Source organism: Aspergillus eucalypticola (genome assembly GCF_003184535.1).
Source record: "Aspergillus eucalypticola CBS 122712 chromosome Unknown BO83scaffold_7, whole genome shotgun sequence".
In the NCBI taxonomy this organism is placed as follows: domain Eukaryota; kingdom Fungi; phylum Ascomycota; class Eurotiomycetes; order Eurotiales; family Aspergillaceae; genus Aspergillus; species Aspergillus eucalypticola.
Genome location: NW_020290281.1, coordinates 223103 through 239430, shown reverse-complemented (window position 1 = coordinate 239430; position 16328 = coordinate 223103). Strand labels below are relative to the sequence as shown.

At 54.3% G+C, this 16328-nt stretch overlaps 6 protein-coding genes across 6 annotated transcripts; 4 read left to right on the top strand and 2 right to left on the bottom strand.

The window, feature by feature from the left end:
* Window positions 1–695: 695 nt before the first annotated feature.
* BO83DRAFT_222135 (putative MFS monosaccharide transporter) lies at window positions 696–2779 on the top strand. Its single transcript, XM_025526828.1, has 4 exons — window positions 696–871; window positions 934–1041; window positions 1101–1641; window positions 1696–2779. The coding sequence occupies exons 1-4, from the start codon at window positions 775–777 to the stop codon at window positions 2546–2548; spliced, it is 1599 nt and encodes a 532-aa protein (XP_025390024.1). The 5' UTR covers window positions 696–774; the 3' UTR covers window positions 2549–2779.
* BO83DRAFT_222396 (uncharacterized protein) lies at window positions 2704–3496 on the bottom strand. The gene is made up of 3 exons (XM_025526830.1): window positions 3272–3496; window positions 3082–3219; window positions 2704–3020 (listed from the first exon to the last, which is right to left on the bottom strand). Exons 1-3 carry the CDS (start codon window positions 3416–3418, stop codon window positions 2859–2861), a joined length of 447 nt encoding a protein of 148 aa, XP_025390023.1. The 5' UTR covers window positions 3419–3496; the 3' UTR covers window positions 2704–2858.
* Window positions 3497–3509: 13 nt separating this feature from the next.
* BO83DRAFT_221892 (C6 zinc finger domain protein) lies at window positions 3510–6350 on the top strand. Its single transcript, XM_025526826.1, has 3 exons — window positions 3510–3687; window positions 3748–4372; window positions 4423–6350. The coding sequence occupies exons 2-3, from the start codon at window positions 3764–3766 to the stop codon at window positions 6169–6171; spliced, it is 2358 nt and encodes a 785-aa protein (XP_025390022.1). The 5' UTR covers window positions 3510–3687; window positions 3748–3763; the 3' UTR covers window positions 6172–6350.
* A 179-nt stretch (window positions 6351–6529) lies between these two features.
* Window positions 6530–8034, bottom strand: erg8 (phosphomevalonate kinase; the record flags this gene model as incomplete). The annotated part of the gene is made up of 3 exons (XM_025527381.1): window positions 6530–7634; window positions 7686–7809; window positions 7872–8034. 3 exons carry the CDS (start codon window positions 8032–8034, stop codon window positions 6530–6532), a joined length of 1392 nt encoding a protein of 463 aa, XP_025390021.1.
* Window positions 8035–10516: 2482 nt separating this feature from the next.
* BO83DRAFT_435740 (pentatricopeptide repeat protein) lies at window positions 10517–14344 on the top strand (the record flags this gene model as incomplete). Its single annotated transcript, XM_025535908.1, has 1 exon — window positions 10517–14344. One exon carries the CDS (start codon window positions 10517–10519, stop codon window positions 14342–14344), a length of 3828 nt encoding a protein of 1275 aa, XP_025390020.1.
* Window positions 14345–14759: 415 nt separating this feature from the next.
* Window positions 14760–16240, top strand: BO83DRAFT_376661 (pyridoxamine-phosphate oxidase PDX3). Its single transcript, XM_025530782.1, has 2 exons — window positions 14760–15097; window positions 15150–16240. The coding sequence occupies exons 1-2, from the start codon at window positions 15034–15036 to the stop codon at window positions 16193–16195; spliced, it is 1110 nt and encodes a 369-aa protein (XP_025390019.1). The 5' UTR covers window positions 14760–15033; the 3' UTR covers window positions 16196–16240.
* The last annotated feature ends 88 nt before the right edge of the window (window positions 16241–16328 follow it).

Here is a 16328-nt window from a genome sequence, read left to right as displayed (position 1 = left end):
GACCGAATGCCGCGGGAGGTCGGGAAAGCTTCGGTAGCACCGTCGATTGGCGACCGTTCCCGGTGGCGATCTCCAGCCGTGTTCAAGCCTACCCGCGGCCGTGGCCTGCATCACAGTCTACCGAGATCCACCTTCCGTCTGTGAGTGGATGGTTGAAAACTCTTCAGAGAGGTTAAACGCTTCCAGGGACAAGGGAGGCCCATTATGCCCAGAAGACCCACGCTAAACCTGCCCTTGCACGGGCCTTGCCTCCACTAAGTGGGGATCTAGTGAACCCTGTGTGGGCCATTCGGTTTATCAGGCGCCATGAAGTTGCATCACTCGCTGCGCTTTCCGACGATCATCCACTTCGGAATGCATCATCCTCACATCATCGCGCAACCTGCCCCGAAACCATCGTGCTGCTCACCGAAGTTCCTGTCGTGGACAGTTGGCGGTTGCCCATTCGCACCACTGGCCTGTGATGTCAGTCGCAGGTCCATACCCATGGGTGAATCCGCTGAGATGTGGAGGGCTAAGACGCTTCCAATCTTTCCCCGTGGGTGTGCCCCCCTCTGGGACGGCTCAAGTTGCGCTCCACTGTCGGTGGCCGCATGCGGTTTTCCATTCTTTTAAGTCTGCTACATCTGCCAGTTCGTCTCCTCTCCGCTGTCGCCTTTTTCTCGATCACTCTTCCTCCTTCCTTTTCCCTCTTTCCCCATCTCCTCCTCCTACCCCAGTTCCCCGGATTTCGTGCGCAGTCCCAGCGCTGTTTGGTTTGATCGACTCGGCATCATGGCGCCCCCAAAGTACGCCGGCATGTCTGGCCGGAAACTATCGCTATTTCTATCAGGCATTGCGACGATGGGGTTCCTGCTCTTTGGTTACGATCGTAAGTTGTCGATCCCAGTATTCAACCATGCAAGGGCAAGCTACTAACCACTACTACTCTAGAGGGTGTAATGTCTGGTATTATCTCGGACACCGCGTTCAATAATGTCTTCACGGCTACCAAGAACGACAATGTCATGCAGGCCACTGTCACTGCTGTTTACGAAGTTGGTCAGTAAATGTCACATGGGCATCAAGTGTATGTCAAGTCACTAATCCTTGCCTTGCAGGCTGCCTCGTCGGTGCTATCTTCGCTTTGATCTTCGGTGAAACATTGGGTCGCCGTCTTATGGTCATCTCAGGCGCGTGGGTGATGATCATCGGTGTCATCATCCAGGTTACCGCTATGCCAGGTCATCTTCCCCTGCTACAGTTCATCTTCGGTCGTGTTATCACAGGTATCGGCAACGGCATGAACACCTCGACTATTCCCACTTATCAAGCCGAGTGTTCTAAGACGACCAACCGTGGTCTTTTGATCTGTATCGAGGGTGGTATTATCGCCATTGGAACAGCGATCGCTTATTGGATTGACTTCGGTGCCCACTACGGCCCGCCTGATCTTGTCTGGCGCTTCCCCATCGCATTCCAGGTCTTCTTCGGTATCCTGATCATTGTCGGCATGACGTATCTTCCAGACTCCCCTCGGTACTTGATCGCCCACGGCAAGGTTGAGGAAGGCACACGGGTTCTTGCTGCGCTGGCAGATGCAGAAATCGATGACCCTCACGTTCAGTTGGAGAAGCAACTGACGCTCGACTCGATCAGAGCGTAAGTGCTCCCGATACAAGGTCTGATGGCTAGCAAAACTGACATCGTAATTAGGTCCGGTTCTTCCCAGGCTAGGTTCCGTGATCTGCTCACCGGCGGTCCTTCCCAGCATTTCCGCCGGATGATTGTAGGATCATCTTCCCAGTTCTTCCAACAGATCTCTGGATGCAATGCTGTCATCTATTATCTTCCCGTGCTGCTGGAACAGTCTATCGGAGAATCTCACGACTTTGCCCTCTTGATTGGCGGTGTGAACATGATCTGTTACGCTATCTTTGCCACCTTCTCTTGGTTCTTCATTGAGAAGATTGGTCGGCGTAAGCTGTTCCTCGGAGGCAGCTATGGTCAATGTGCTGCTATGGTTATTGTTTTCGGATGCTTGATTCCCGGTGATTCAGAGAGCGCTAAGGGAGCTGTCTTTGGCTTCTTCCTCTACATGTGCGTCTTTGGTGCCACCTGGCTTCCCCTGCCTTGGCTCTACCCGGCCGAGATCTCTCCCCTCAAGACCAGATCCAAAGCGAATGCCGTGTCTACTTGCAGCAACTGGCTATTCAACTTCACTGTTGTCATGATCACTCCTGTCATGGTTCAACACATTGGTTGGGGTACCTACCTCTTCTTCGCCGCCTGGAACGGTCTCTTCATTCCTGTCATTTGGTTCTTCTACCCGGAAACTGCCGGTCGTAGTCTGGAGGAGATCGATTTGATCTTCGCCAAGGGTTATGTTGAGAACATGAGCTACGTCCGGGCATCGAAGGAACTGCCCAAGCTCACCGACGAGGAGATCGAGGCCAAGGCCGCCGAGTACGGAATCCTTGGCGACGAGGAGAAGGCTGAGGAGAAAATCGCCGAGAAGGATCCTCCTGCGTCTGCTGAGTTCTCTCAGTTCCAGCCTACCCAGCTGTAAAGGGTGTATACCACAGATTACCACCCTCCATTACTTGGTCTTTGAAAATTTTCTCGCATGATGATATGCTTTGGACATGAGTTTTATACCATTTTGTTTTGAATTTTCTACCGAGCCGTTGCAGGACAACCAAGCTTACGCGTGTATTATCTGGCACTTGGTGCTTATTGTGGCTCTTTTCAAAGACTCTTGGCTATGGTCCAAGGAGAGGGAAGAGGAAGCACTTGTTCATAATTAACGCGTGGTTGTTGAGCAGCCTCGAGATGTATTATGGTCATTTGCGTGTTGATGTTATGTCCGATAGAGTGATCTATAGATCTGTTTGCTCTTGGCAGTTTGATACCTTTTGATTGCTAAATGAACAATCAAACCATGTCTTTGACACTATGCAAATCCATACATTTGTTAGGGTAACAATGGATATCATTGAACGACGATCCCAAATTATTGCAAAACATCTATTACAAGAAACCTAAATTATCAAGGCTATCAGACGACAAGCGGCAGGACCCATGGATCAAAAGCAAACATACCTGTAGTCCGGACACTAAATGTTTTAACCTGCAGATCCGAACTCTAATGGTTCTTCCTCCGCTAGCGCCATCGAGTTCAAGTAACCAATAGCTCAAGCCACATTTGATTGTGGATTCTGAGGACGGACATGCCATTGACTGCATGCATGACCTATTTAGCCCTACTGTTCAATAGTGTGCATGAGGGAACATACTGGAACAACTTCTTGGAGACAAAGTAGACACCAGTTCCGACAATGGCAACCTTGGCGAACCGCCCGAAGCCTGGAGCGCCATGACCCCGGGCATAGAGATGGCGAGCGTAGTTCTGATTAAAATAGGGAGTTGGTGAACGCATATCCGATGTGATCCATACAGGTAATAATAGACTTCTTAGGCGATAGTAAGCCAATCTATGTCCCCATGGTGGAATGATTGATTTATATTTGGTGAAGTTCGGGTTTCGAGAATCCTTCGCGGGCTCGGCCTCGGTCTTTAGCGCTGGGATGACCGAGTTCTCGGCTTTTGACTTCAGTCAGCCTCACCATGAACATCACCACCATCACATAATCACTATCTCAGCTCCTGTGAGCAAGCAAGCTGGTTTAGGCAATTGGCATTCTGTGTGTATGATTTTGGTCCTATTAACCCTGTTATCCAGGGTATGTCCAGACTAACACCATCCAGCTGCATACGGCATCCCATGACCGGCACCGAACCTCGCAAACGTCGCCGGCCCGCCAAATCGTGTGAGCAATGCCGCCAACGCAAGGTTCGCTGTGACCGCAATGTACCCTGTGGGCCTTGCACACGAGCTCGCTCATCTTTGGGTTGCTCTTATCGTCGAATTAGTCGTTCTCCGTCACCGACTGATCACCAAGCATCTCCCCTTATCTCGCATGAGCCGCAGCGCAATGCACGGGGCTACCCGCTGCCATCTGGGATGCCAGATGGCTCAACGGGGTCCCTGGACGAGACGCCAGACATTGGACCTCAATACGGTAGCAAGGAATGCATCTCGTCGCAGTTAGGATCAACGATCCGTGACCTCCAGCTTCGTTTACAGCGTCTGGAGGAACAATTAACCAGCCCAGGCATAGCCCGGCCATTGGCCACAGAACCTGATATTCAGCAGGCACTTCGAGAACTGTGCGACAAGGTCCAGAGCCTGGAACAGCGGTTGCTATGTACGCAATCAATTCAAGCACCGAAAGGAGAACTGGCCATTGCTGCAGCGCCTCCTCGACTGCACTCCAATTCCAAGAAGATGAAGCTGTTCGGTCCAACTCATTACACGCACACGATGGATAAGGTGCGAGCCCTGTCTCCATGAAGAATCGGATGAAGACTGACTATCCGTAGCTCCAGCTCGTGGGCTCACTGGAAACTCGGGGTCCCCAGCCACTATGCCCCGAGCTCAAGGCAGAGCTAGCTGCCCAAATCAAAGAGCTTCATTATCTCCGTGGATCAGTCAAGGCAGCACAGAGTCCCCGGTTGAACGACCCTGTGCCAGACCTGCTCTCTACCATCCCAACCAGATCGGTGTGCGATGAGCTGGTGCAATGCTACCTACGAACATTCGAAAGCATCTATCGCATCGTCCACATACCATCCTTCAATAAAGAATACCAGCAATTCTGGGACCACCCTCCAGCAACACCCACCCCCTTCCTCATGAAGCTGGCATTGATCCTCGCCATCGGCACAACCTTCCACCCACAACGAGGCAAAGCCGGCAAAGAATACGATACTCAACTCATCCAAACCTGGATCCACGCTGCCCAATGGTGGCTCACAGGCCCAACCGAAAAGAACACCTTCAACCTGGACGGCCTCCAGATCTTCTGCCTACTCCTCCTCGCCCGCCAACTGGGATCCCCAGGCCCATCTCTATACCTCTCCGCCGCCTCCCTCCTACAGACAGCCACAGCCATGGGCCTGCACCGAGACTCAGCCCACTTCCCATCTCTCTCCCCATTCCAATCCGAAATGCGAGCCCGTCTCTGGACCACCGTTCTCGAACTAACCCTCCAGTCCTCCCTCGAATCCGCCTCCCCCATCCTCATCCCATACTTCGACACCAAGCCCCCATCCAACCTCAACGACACCGACATCCACCCAGACCTCAAGCACCTCCCCACCCCTCATCCCAAATCCACCCACACAGACACATCCCTCCAACTCCTCCTCCACTACTCCTTCACCCTCCGCGCTGAAACGATCCACCTCATCCACAGCCCCAACAATATCCCCTACCAAAAGGCCCTCGACCTCACCACCAAACTCCGCACCACCTGCCACACCATCACCACCACCACCACATCACCCCAATCATTCCACCACTCCCACCTCCTCACAACCCTAACCCGCTACATCCTCCACCTACACCTCCCCTTCGCCCGCGTCGCCCACACAACCCCTCAATACCACTATTCCCGGAAACTATGTCTCGAGTCCGCCCTTACAATCGCCTCGTTCGCCCCAACCATCACCACCACCACCACCTCCTCCTCCTCCACTCCCCTCGACAACAACTTCCCCCTCCTAACCCTCACAGCCCGCGGTCCCCTCCGCGGGCCTCTAAACCTCGATGTAATCTGCACATTGGCGCTGGAACTTATCACCCAGATAGAGGAGGCCCCAGGCACAGACACCACAGACAACCCCAATGATAATAGCACTAGTAGTAGACCCAATCTCTTGAGCGTGCTAGCATCGGCAATACGAACCCCCATCCTACACACCCTCGAGAACCTCGCCCTGCAGAGCGCACACGTCCTGAAAATGCATGGGAAGTCGCCGGCGCTGAAACGGTATATTATCTCTCAGGCCCTGGTGGCGCAGATTAGGGCTTTGGAAGATGGTGCGGGTGCTGGGGATGTGCAGGGGGTGGTGTATGAGGCTGTTAGAGGGTGTTTGAGGGATGGGGTGGGGATGTTGAGGGGGATGGAAAAGGAGGATAATAATGCGGAGGAGTTGGGGATGTTTGTCACGCCGGATAGTGCTGGTGCTGGTGCTGGTGCTGGTGCTGGGGAGTTGGATGAGATGGGAGAGAGGTTGGGGATTGGGATGGGATTGGTGAGTATTGTTTTCTTTCGGTTGTGTGTTTGATTTATGGTCTGTGGAATGGGGCTAATCGTTGGTTCAATTCATGTAGGATGATCTTGAAGGGTGGGATTTGGCGAGTTTCTTGTATGTGCCTGGGTTGGTGGATTTGGGCGGGGGTTGGTAGGGATAAGTGGTGGGTAGATAGATAGATAGATAGAAAGGGATCATAGTATGATGATGATGATGGATGAGGTTTAGAAGGATGCTGATGGTAAACGTTGTGATAAGATTAATGATGTATGGAAGGAATGATCGTCTCTATTATTAAGGCATGTGATAGTAATATTCTCGCTCATGCATGGTCGTGTTCATGCTAACAATGCACTCGTGGTAATATAGTATACCTCAGACCTGCAGAGGGCTAGAACCACCCTGCATACTGGTCTAACGACTCATTCTGCACACCGGCAGAACCATGGCGCACCCCGAGAAGGCGGACATTCCCGATTTTGCCCCCAAAGTCATCTTCCAGTTTGCTCTCCCACGTCTCAAAGAGCTGAGTCAAACGCTGGATGACATCCGCCTTGTCCTCGATGAGCACGGCCAGGGCGTCGTACCCACCGGCGCCGGGGACGACTCCGCCGACAACACCCTCAATGCTGGTGATGGCATCAAGCAGCTCGGTTTGCACCTTCGGCTCGATGGGAACGCCGGCCTTCTGGGTCATAGTGCGGATGAGGTCCCGAGAGCGTTCGATAAGACGACGAGTATCGTCAAAGCCGTTCGGGGCTTCCGCATCTGGGCTCTGGGATAGCTGCTTCAGCTCCAAGCACAGTCGATCATTGTTGGACTGAAGTGCCTGCCATAGCATCAGGGACTCTTCCGGGTTCTGCTTGCGCCATTCCAAGACCTTCCGGACCATGGACGGGGTCTGAGAGCCGCACTCCACATCACACAAAACCATCTGCATTCCACGGGGAAGCTGCATGCCGAAATCCAGACACTCCGTATCCCACGAATGCTTGGGGTCGGCATCTTCGACGATGGCAAACAAGCGCTCCTCGAAACCTGGTGACCCAACATCCCCGACTGACTCCAAGATGGACGGCGAGAACCGCCGGTACAGACAGGAACCGTAAATCGCTGCTGCCACGTCAAACCCAGATCCCACTTTGCCTTGTGCTGCACAGTGAGCGGCCTGCGCCAGGTTGTGCAGCTTCTCGCGAGCAGCCCCGAGGTCCTCGGGCTGCAGGGTGCGGTGAATGACTAGAGCGGATACAAAAGCGGTGACCAGGGCTGCAGAGGAACCCAATCCGGTTTTGTGTGCTTCATGCAGGGGAACGCCAAAGTTCACGAATCGTCCTGGAGACTGGAGGCTCGAGATCTTGGAGAAGGCGGTTTCCGAGTAGTAGTCGTTGTCGGCAAGGATCGTAATGGAAAGAGAACCGAAGTCTTTCGAGGCGGCCACGTAGCTGATATACGTCAAGGCGTAGTTGAGAGAGGTTTCGACAAACGGGTTTGCTCGTCTGCTGCAAACTTAGCCCTGATTGCTCCAAATGCGAGTCTATGCACCTCACCCGTCGTTCTTCTGTACGACTTTAACCCCACCTCCGTTATCGCAACGTTGGATGCCATACTCCCACACCGCGTCGACAAACTGCGGGGAACGAACGACGATGACGTCCTCACTAGCTTGTTCATCTGCAGCCTCATCTTCAGCTATTTCCGCACCATCCCTGTTTTGTGTTCGAATCCAGACATACCACTGCGGTGAGATCTTCTCAGTTGCTGAACAACGACATGGATACGAGCATCGAGAGCGAAGACTGTGCCGGTGTAATCGCGGTCCAGGACAAGGTAGCCGCCGGTGAGAAGGACCTTTCCAGGGGCGGACACCGCCGTTACTGTAGGAGCTTTGTAGGACATGAGGGGGAGCGAGGAGAGTGTGCGGTTCGGGTATCACGAAGGAGTGGGCGCTCTATTCCGTCTGGCACGGGCGAGGAACTAAAGGGGCGAGACGGTTAGTATATAACCGCAACCAAACTGCAAGCGATCAAGTTGAAAGGTGATCTTCAGGGAGATAATGTACGCACTGTCAGACCAGTAAGCGTGGTCGGTGAATAATCCAATGGGTTGGCAAAGGCAAAGGGCTGCAAAAGCAAATCGGGCTTGGAACAGTTTGCGAACTCCGTCAATATGGAGGAGCCCCGCTTAGAGGGGAATGTCTACAAGTCTTGCGGGGAGAGACAACCTGCAAGGAGAAAAAGGATAAGGAAGAGGCCCAGAGCGGATGCATGATGACTGACTGGCTGACTGACTGACCTGCGTCTGGTAGCCGAATATCGGAGATATGTGTAGAGCTGCAGCGGCATCCAGCGTCTGTCAGTTGTTGACTGTTGAGCTGAACTGAACTGGTTGACATGGTTGATGTGCCACTTTCCACTCATTCCTTTCCAAACAGGCAAACTGTGGCTGGAGCTCTCCAGGTGTGGCTTGACGGGTGGCTGTCATCCAAGTTTGGTCCCGTGATCTGCATCTGATTACTGTTGATAAATTACCCGCGAACTTACTCCGGAGGTTTGACTCGAAAATTAGCCCATGGCTATCTCTTCCGTACTTTGTACTCAGAACTGTCGTCATGGTAGATAGCCCTATACACTAGAGCAGCAATTGCATCTACGTCAGCGGAAGAGTGACATCCGGTGGTGGCAGTGTAGAGTTAATGCATGGGTGTGCTCCGAAGATAACAATTTAACTTCTCCGTACTGTCATCTGATGCCAGAGTGTTTAATAGGCAGCAGCTTCAAAGGATGTAGTTTATCCCGTCACATCGTGCTGTATTAAGTGATGCTGCAGGCTCATCACGGAGGAAAAGCCATGCTGGGAGCAGGAGCGAGAAGGGTTAGTGGTAACAGCTCATCATCTGCTCGGTCACGCTCCTCCATCTATCGTCCCTCTCACTCCCGATTTTTAAGGTACCCCCTAAATTGACTTCCGTCAACGGACTGTGTACCAGGGGTCCGGGACCAAAGACCAGGTCAACAGTTCGTATCTGATCAAAGGGACCAATTAGCAGTCTCCTTAATAGAGGCCACAGTGTCTTCCACACGGAGATTAGCCTGGGACCACGCCGTAAATACGTCTCGCGATCTGAGACCACAGGGCAAGGGTCGTCATCCCTTTGGGGAGAGCCAAACCCAAGACGGAGCGTCGGCCATCCGGGTGTCCGGCGGGCTGTCGGGGTCTGGCAGTCAAACTCCGGGCCCGAAGAAAAAGAGCCGGAACGGAGGGTGACTCACTGAGAGAGGAGCGGGCCGGCCAGACTGGTCCGGACAGTGACAGACATTGGCAGAAACCCATTCTAATGGCAGAGAATGGCAAATGGCAGATGCCAGGGGAGGATCCAGAAAATGGCGCTCCTGTTCTTCCCTACGGCCCCAGTGTGTCGCGTGCCCCGATTGGGTCTGGCTTACGATCCGGGGCTTGCCGTGAGACCACCTGATCAACTCCTTTTGGGAATTCCCGCTCCTTCTGCGCCTCAGGCAACAACGACGCTTCTCGAAGGCTGACGTTGCTTCTGTTTCTGCCTCTGTTTTCTTGTTTCGTGTGCCTGTGGATGCCGGAGAGAATTTTTCGTAGGATTTTTTTTACTTTTTCTTACTCATTTTCTTATTACGTCCATGGCTCATAGTCGTACTCCTTTTTTGACTTTTGTAACTACTTAAGACACTGTTCCTTAATTTTCCGTAGGGGCGTTTTTCTTGTTCTTTACCCCTCTTAACGGAGAAACGGACGAAGTCTACAAATTTATAGCCCAGAGCCCCTTCTTCTCGGTAATACTCAATGTCTTCCCCACATATACTAATTCCCATCACTAATTCATGCAAGACCGACAATACAATTAGTTTTACCCTTTCAGCTTGTTGTGAGGGTTCCTCATTCCGCGCCCCAGTGAAAAACTCAATTCTCCGTCTTCCCATTGGTCCGCAAAAGTACCTAGTCTCGAAACAGGAAAAGTCGGGATAGGATCGGCGCTAACCCGCTTTAGGCACGCCCGGCGATACAGATCAGCTTTCCGGCGGCTTTGAAATACCCAGCATTTCCCTCCACACGCTCTGCAGCTACTGAATTCTCATCCTCTTGTCACTGAAAGGCTTTTTGCCAAATCTCATTTTCCACCCTTCTATCCCCTCCCTCCTTTATCCCGCGCGTTCCTTTGGCGACCTGACGTCGTCAAATGAACCTGCATCTTCATTATTATTTTGATTGCAAGGTACGCTTTCCCGTGGCGTCTTCGGACAAAAGGCACACAAAATCCGAACTATCAGAAAATACCACGTGTAGACACAGTCACTGACATTTTCACCAGCATTGCCTCTTCCCTCTGAAGAGGTCACCCGCTAGATAAATGGTCTTCAAGCCGTTTACCCACCTCGCGCGTCAGAGTTTCACCAAAGCCTTTACTCATGGCTATGCTCAATCCGTAGTCGCGGCGTCGCAGTCGTCATACGCGTCGACCACCACATTCAACCAGATTGCCACTCAACCCGCCGCTAAGCTATCTCGGACGACGCAACTACAAAATGTTTTCCAGCCATCTAGCTCGTCCGGTGCGGGCGCCAAGGCCAGCCAGGGCACTTCGGGCTCCGGCGATTTGGGCTTGGCTGCCTACTATGCTGCCTGGCAGCATGCCCAGCAGACGGGCGACGACAGTGACTGGAAGCAGATGCAACTGAAAAGGAAGGTTGGCTGGAAGCCGTCCTTGAACGAGGATGGCGTCAAATCGAAAGAGTCCGACAACCTGCCCTCGACCGACAACAACTTCCAGAATTCGCCTCATATCACCAAGGCGTCCGCCAACGCAGATGTCAGTGCCAAGGTTGAAGAAGCTGTAGCCCGGGAGATTCAAATACAGGAGGAGCAGGCTCAGGTCGATGAGGCTTCCGAAGCCAAGGAGAACACGGATACGGAAGCTTTCCCTGACTTGCCGCCGGATGTTGCTGCTGTCGCCGATGCCTCCTCCGAGCATAGCCGCCTTGCGTCAGAGCACATCACCGATTTGGCATCGGGCAAGAAATACGCTGAAATCCCCGGAGCATTTGCAACGCTTCTGCGGGACGGTCTTACGCCTACGGTCGGTGCCTACAATGCTCTTCTCGAATCGGCCATTCAACTCCATGGCGATACTGCTCAGGCTATCCAGAAGGCCCTGGATGTCTACTCGGACATGCTTCGTCGCAGGGTAGTTCCCGACGAGCAGACCTACCAAACTTTGGTGCAGCTTTTCGTGGTCCGTGCCAACGATGCCATCAAGTCTAAGGGCATGCTGGAGCAGGAGCGTGTTCGCTACGGTGGTATGGAGGAGCCGGGCAAGTTCATGTTGCACTCCAGTGAGCTGGAGCGCGCCATTCTGGCCGAGGATCACTCTTTGGGAATTGCCATGAAGTTGTTCAACACTGCCGCCACGCGTCATGCCGATCTCGTCTTCCCTCTCGACACCTACCGCCATCTGATCAACGCCTGTGCAAAGGAGGGCCAAGTCGAAGACATGATCCGAGTGTATGGGCATATGGAGTCCCACAATGTGACCCCGCACGCTTCGATTTTCCCGTCTATGATTGATGCCTTTGCCTCCACGGGGGATCTGCAGAGCGCTGTGGAATGTTACAACGAATACAAGGGTTTGGCGGTTTCGGACGATAACGGAACCTTCTGCATTGTCCAGCGGTTGGATGGTCAGGTGTACGCTGCTCTAGTCCGGGCGTACCTGGTCTGCGGGAAGGAACAGCAAGCTTTGCGATTCCTGGAGCGGATCCAGGCCTCCTTTGAGGAAGTGACCGAGAACCGTGAGGCGCGTCAGCAAGCCTTGGAATCGGCCGTGGTGCAGGATGGGCTGGTGCAGCATGCGCTCACGTCGGGCGAGTACGGGCGGGCGTTGGATCAGGCCAAGACCCGGTTGCGCGATGGAGCCCTCGATCATGCCATGTCCCAGATCTGCATTGCCGCGGCGGATGCGGGTAATCTGCAGACAGCTTCCGAAGCATACGATGCTCTCCCCACCGACATGACCATTCGTCAGAGGCCCGCCGTCTCGATGCTCGCCTTGCATATACGTCAGGGCAATGTGTCAGCTGCCCGGGCTGTGTGGCTCACCCTGAACACCACCGGTCAGGCAACACCGGACATGGTCCAGCCGACTGCCATGTATGCGGTGGCACTCTTGAAGAGTGGTCAGATCGAGGAAGCCTTGGTTCAAGCTCGCAATATGTTTGCTCGTGTCCGCAACGCTTCCGCCGTCGCTGACAACTCTATTCTGAACCCCATCCGTGAACAGATCAACGAAAGCCTTCATCTCATCGGTCGCGTTCTTGTGCAGACAGCGGCTGTCCTCTCTCCTCAAGCTGCCATGTCTCTCCTGTGGTCGATGATCGAGAACGGAGGCCTGATCTCCCCTGTCGCTGAACATGTCGTCGCCAGTCTTGGTCCCATCGGTATCTCTCAACTGAACGCCCGCGATCTCATGCTTGCCCTCCAGGTTCAGGCTGGCATGCTGCTCAACCACAGCGCTATGTTCGATGTGGCTCACCCCATTCGTTTCTCTCACATGCTCGACATTGCTCTGGCTACCGGGTTGCCCATGGATGCTGCCACTACTCGTGTCGTTGACCAGGCCGTCGGCAAGCTGTTCAACAGCCGGCCGGACATGGTCAAGAGATGGCACGACCACTTGGCTTTGACCTCCAGCCCGTCCTCCTTCATGAGCGGCCGCCACTCTCCCAGCTCGGATGTGTCGACGATGACCCCCATGTCCTCCACCGATGATTCGTTTGACCCTTACGCCTACGCCACCGACTTCCGCGGATCGTCGATGATCTCCGACGAGCTGGAGAGCACCAGTGGCAAGCTGGAGGCTCACCTGAACGACGCTCTTTCTCGGGTCCGCAACATGCGCCGCAACGGCCGTCACCCTCGCTACATCACGTACGCCAAGATGATCACGGCCGCTACCAAGTGCAACCGGGTCGATCTGGCCTACGAGATCCTGAGCATGGCTAGACGCGATGTGCCTCTTCTTCCTCAGTACAGTGCCGTCAAGTACGGCTGGGTTTCGATCCTGGATGCCATGGTGGCGTCGTGCCTGACTCTGGGCGACCGCAGCCAAGCCTCCAAGTTCCACCAGGAGCTTCTCGAACTTGGCTCGGCTCCTTCTGCTAACACCTTCGGTCTCTACATCACCACCCTCAAGGAATCCACCAAGACGTTCGACGAAGCCACCGAGGCCTTGAAGATCTTCCACCGCGCCGTGGCCGAGGGCGTGGAGCCCACTTCGTTCCTGTACAACGCGCTCATCGGTAAGCTGGGCAAGGCCCGCCGGATTGATGACTGCCTGCTCTACTTTGCCGAGATGCGCGCCAACGGAGTCCGTCCGACGAGTGTCACCTATGGAACGATCGTCAACGCCCTCTGCCGGGTCAGCGACGAGCGTTTTGCCGAGGAGATGTTCGAGGAGATGGAGTCCATGCCCAACTACAAGCCGCGCCCGGCCCCGTACAACTCGATGATCCAGTACTTCCTCAACACCAAGCGGGACCGTAGCAAGGTTCTGGCCTACTACGAGCGCATGCTGACCCGGAACATCCAACCCACTATGCACACCTACAAGCTGCTCATCGACGCTCACGCCTCTCTGGAGCCCGTGGACATGCCAGCGGCTGAGAAGGTCCTCGAGACCATCAAGGCTGCTGGCCAGCGACCTGATGCCGTCCACTACGCGTCCCTGATCCACGCCAAGGGATGTGTGATGCATGACATGGAAGCCGCTCACGCTGTGTTCAAGTCTGTTGCGGAGGAGCGCAAGGTGCGGATGCAGCCCTGTCTGTACCAAGCTCTTCTGGAGGCTATGGTGGCCAACCACCAGGTCGCACAGACCGAGGAGATCGTCCGGGACATGGCCCGCCGTGGGGTGGAGATGACTGCCTACATTGCCAACACTCTCATCCACGGATGGGCTACGGAGGGCAGCGTGGCTCAGGCTAAAACGGTGTATGACAGCATCGGCATCGAAAAGCGGGAGCCTAGCACCTACGAAGCGATGACCCGGGCCTTCCTGGCCAACAACGACCGGGAGGGGGCCTCGCGCACCGTGCAGGAGATGCTCTCTCGCGGGTATCCCCCGGCTGTGGCCAGCAAGATCGCCGATCTGGTGGGCACGGGAGCAGCTGTCGCTGCTCTGTAGAGTGTTCTCTTACAGTGTTTTTGCTTTACATCCAACAAAAGTTGCCATCCTTTTTGATTTTCGCGGATTACAAAACCTTATATTGACTGAATCACTATCCGGTTTTAATACACCAGGGCTGGATCCCTGCTTTTCGGCTTTTTCCAGCCCGATGGTCTCGGCAGAGGCATTTGGGAGGGCAACTTGTGCTGGCTGATTGATATTGTTGATTTATTTGAGACTTGAAAGCATTTAGCGAACTGGCACAGGCGTTGTGGCAGCATTTGGGATTGGCTTGTATATACCATGATTTGATGTGTTTCGATAGATCCTCTCAGCTCTTTAGTGTCTATATGAATGGACCCCAAAATTTTTCCAGCATATTTTGCGCAGAGATCCCGACTTCGATTTATCCATTGTAAACGTAGATGTAGATGTAGATGTAGATCCATTAGATGGTGACGTTGAGGTGCCGAGCCGGCTGCTGATGTTTTGGCCGCGAATGACTGCATGACCCCGCCGCCCTCCGCATCGCTTCCTCCCACTTCTTTGATCAGCCCATCTTGACTTCTATGACTGACTCCGGCAATTGAGCATCGCACGATCAGTCGATGCATCCTTATCGCCTGCGTCTATCTCTTCATCAATCCCTCCGTCAGCTACAATCAGTCACCTTGTGTCGTCATTACAGCTCCGGCCGTACCTCTACGATGAATCCCGGATCACTGCCCGATGGGCCCAGCCACGAGGCAAAACATCCCAAGAAGCTGATCTGTAGGTTGTCGCAGGATATTACAAGGGATCCTATTACTCACCGCATACCTAGTCGCTCCAGGAGATATCCAGACCACCTCCGAGCCCAAAATCACCCCCACCGAGACGCCCGATCCATCCGCTACAGCCATCGGAGTCACAACAGCACCAGCACCCATCTCTCGTCTCGCCGCAGAAGCCCTTCGCTCGAACACATCGACCCCCGACTCGGTGACTGAAAATGAGATTGTTTCCCACCCTGCCCGCGCTCACCAGTTCGTGAGCAACCCGCCCCTCACCATCTCCCAGATGCACCCGACCAATCCCCTCCACCAATTCCACAACTGGTTCCGCGATCCTCGTCTCCTTCCGTCGTCTGCACCTGAAACCTGCACCCTAGCTACAGCCAGCATGCCCTCGGGCCGTGTGAGCGCCCGTGTTGTATACCTCAAGGAACTGGACGAGCGAGGCTGGGTAGTATACAGTAACTGGGGCAGTCGAGAAGGCAAAGGCGGACAAGTATTCGGCAATCACGCAGACGGCGAGGACACGCTCAGCGCCATGCCCGAGCCAGGCCAGGACGAGTCTCTCCAGGCCGGACTACAGGAGGGCAACAAATGGGCGGCGTTGACATTCTGCTGGTCGAATCTGGAGCGGCAGGTGCGCATCGAGGGTCTTGTCGAGCCGCTCAGTCGCGACGAGAGCGAGATGTACTGGCGTACTCGGGAACGAGGGAGCCAGATCGGAGCGTGGGCGAGCTGGCAGAGCAAGGTGCTGTGGTCTATGGAGCCGGAGTTGCTTCTGGATCGTCGGCGCAAGAGCCTCGACCCGACTTCGTGTCCGCAGATGCAGGTCCCCGGGGATGTTGACGCGACGGACATCGATGATGGGCGGGCGCTGCTGGAGAAGCGGGTCAAGGAGATGGAGGAACGGTTTGCGGGGGTCGAGCAGATTCCTCTGCCCCCGTTCTGGGGAGGAGTGCGCTTGGTCCCTGAGTCGGTGGAGTTCTGGCAGGGTCGGCGCAGTCGGTTGCATGACCGATTCCGCTATGTGAGGGTGCATAAAGAGGATGGGGAGGAGGGGGGGTATAGATGGCGGATTCAGAGGTTGTCGCCGTGAGGACACATACTATTATAAATTTATACATGAATAGTAACATTCAAGCTTAATCATAACACTTGACATCTCTACTTAGCTGTTATACTCCGTATACAATAGCTATCAGCCATATCCGGCAGCAGCCAAGACCTCA

What these genes read in the sequence shown, in the direction of transcription:
- BO83DRAFT_222135 (XM_025526828.1), top strand. Translation starts at nt 775, where the DNA reads ATGGCGCCCCCAAAGTACGCCGGCATGTCTGGCCGGAAACTATCGCTA. An exon ending in CCTGCTCTTTGGTTACGATC is followed by an intron (nt 872 to 933) that starts GTAAGTTGTCGA and finishes CTACTACTCTAG; the next exon opens with AGGGTGTAATGTCTGGTATT. An exon ending in CACTGCTGTTTACGAAGTTG is followed by an intron (nt 1,042 to 1,100) that starts GTCAGTAAATGT and finishes CTTGCCTTGCAG; the next exon opens with GCTGCCTCGTCGGTGCTATC.
- BO83DRAFT_222396 (XM_025526830.1), bottom strand. Translation starts at nt 3,418, where the DNA reads ATGCGTTCACCAACTCCCTATTTTAATCAGAACTACGCTCGCCATCTC. An exon ending in CCAAGAAGTTGTTCCAGTAT is followed by an intron (nt 3,220 to 3,271) that starts GTTCCCTCATGC and finishes TCATGCATGCAG; the next exon opens with TCAATGGCATGTCCGTCCTC. An exon ending in ATTTAGTGTCCGGACTACAG is followed by an intron (nt 3,021 to 3,081) that starts GTATGTTTGCTT and finishes TTGATAATTTAG; the next exon opens with GTTTCTTGTAATAGATGTTT.
- BO83DRAFT_221892 (XM_025526826.1), top strand. Translation starts at nt 3,764, where the DNA reads ATGACCGGCACCGAACCTCGCAAACGTCGCCGGCCCGCCAAATCGTGT. An exon ending in ACACGCACACGATGGATAAG is followed by an intron (nt 4,373 to 4,422) that starts GTGCGAGCCCTG and finishes GACTATCCGTAG; the next exon opens with CTCCAGCTCGTGGGCTCACT.
- BO83DRAFT_376661 (XM_025530782.1), top strand. Translation starts at nt 15,034, where the DNA reads ATGAATCCCGGATCACTGCCCGATGGGCCCAGCCACGAGGCAAAACAT. An exon ending in ACATCCCAAGAAGCTGATCT is followed by an intron (nt 15,098 to 15,149) that starts GTAGGTTGTCGC and finishes CCGCATACCTAG; the next exon opens with TCGCTCCAGGAGATATCCAG.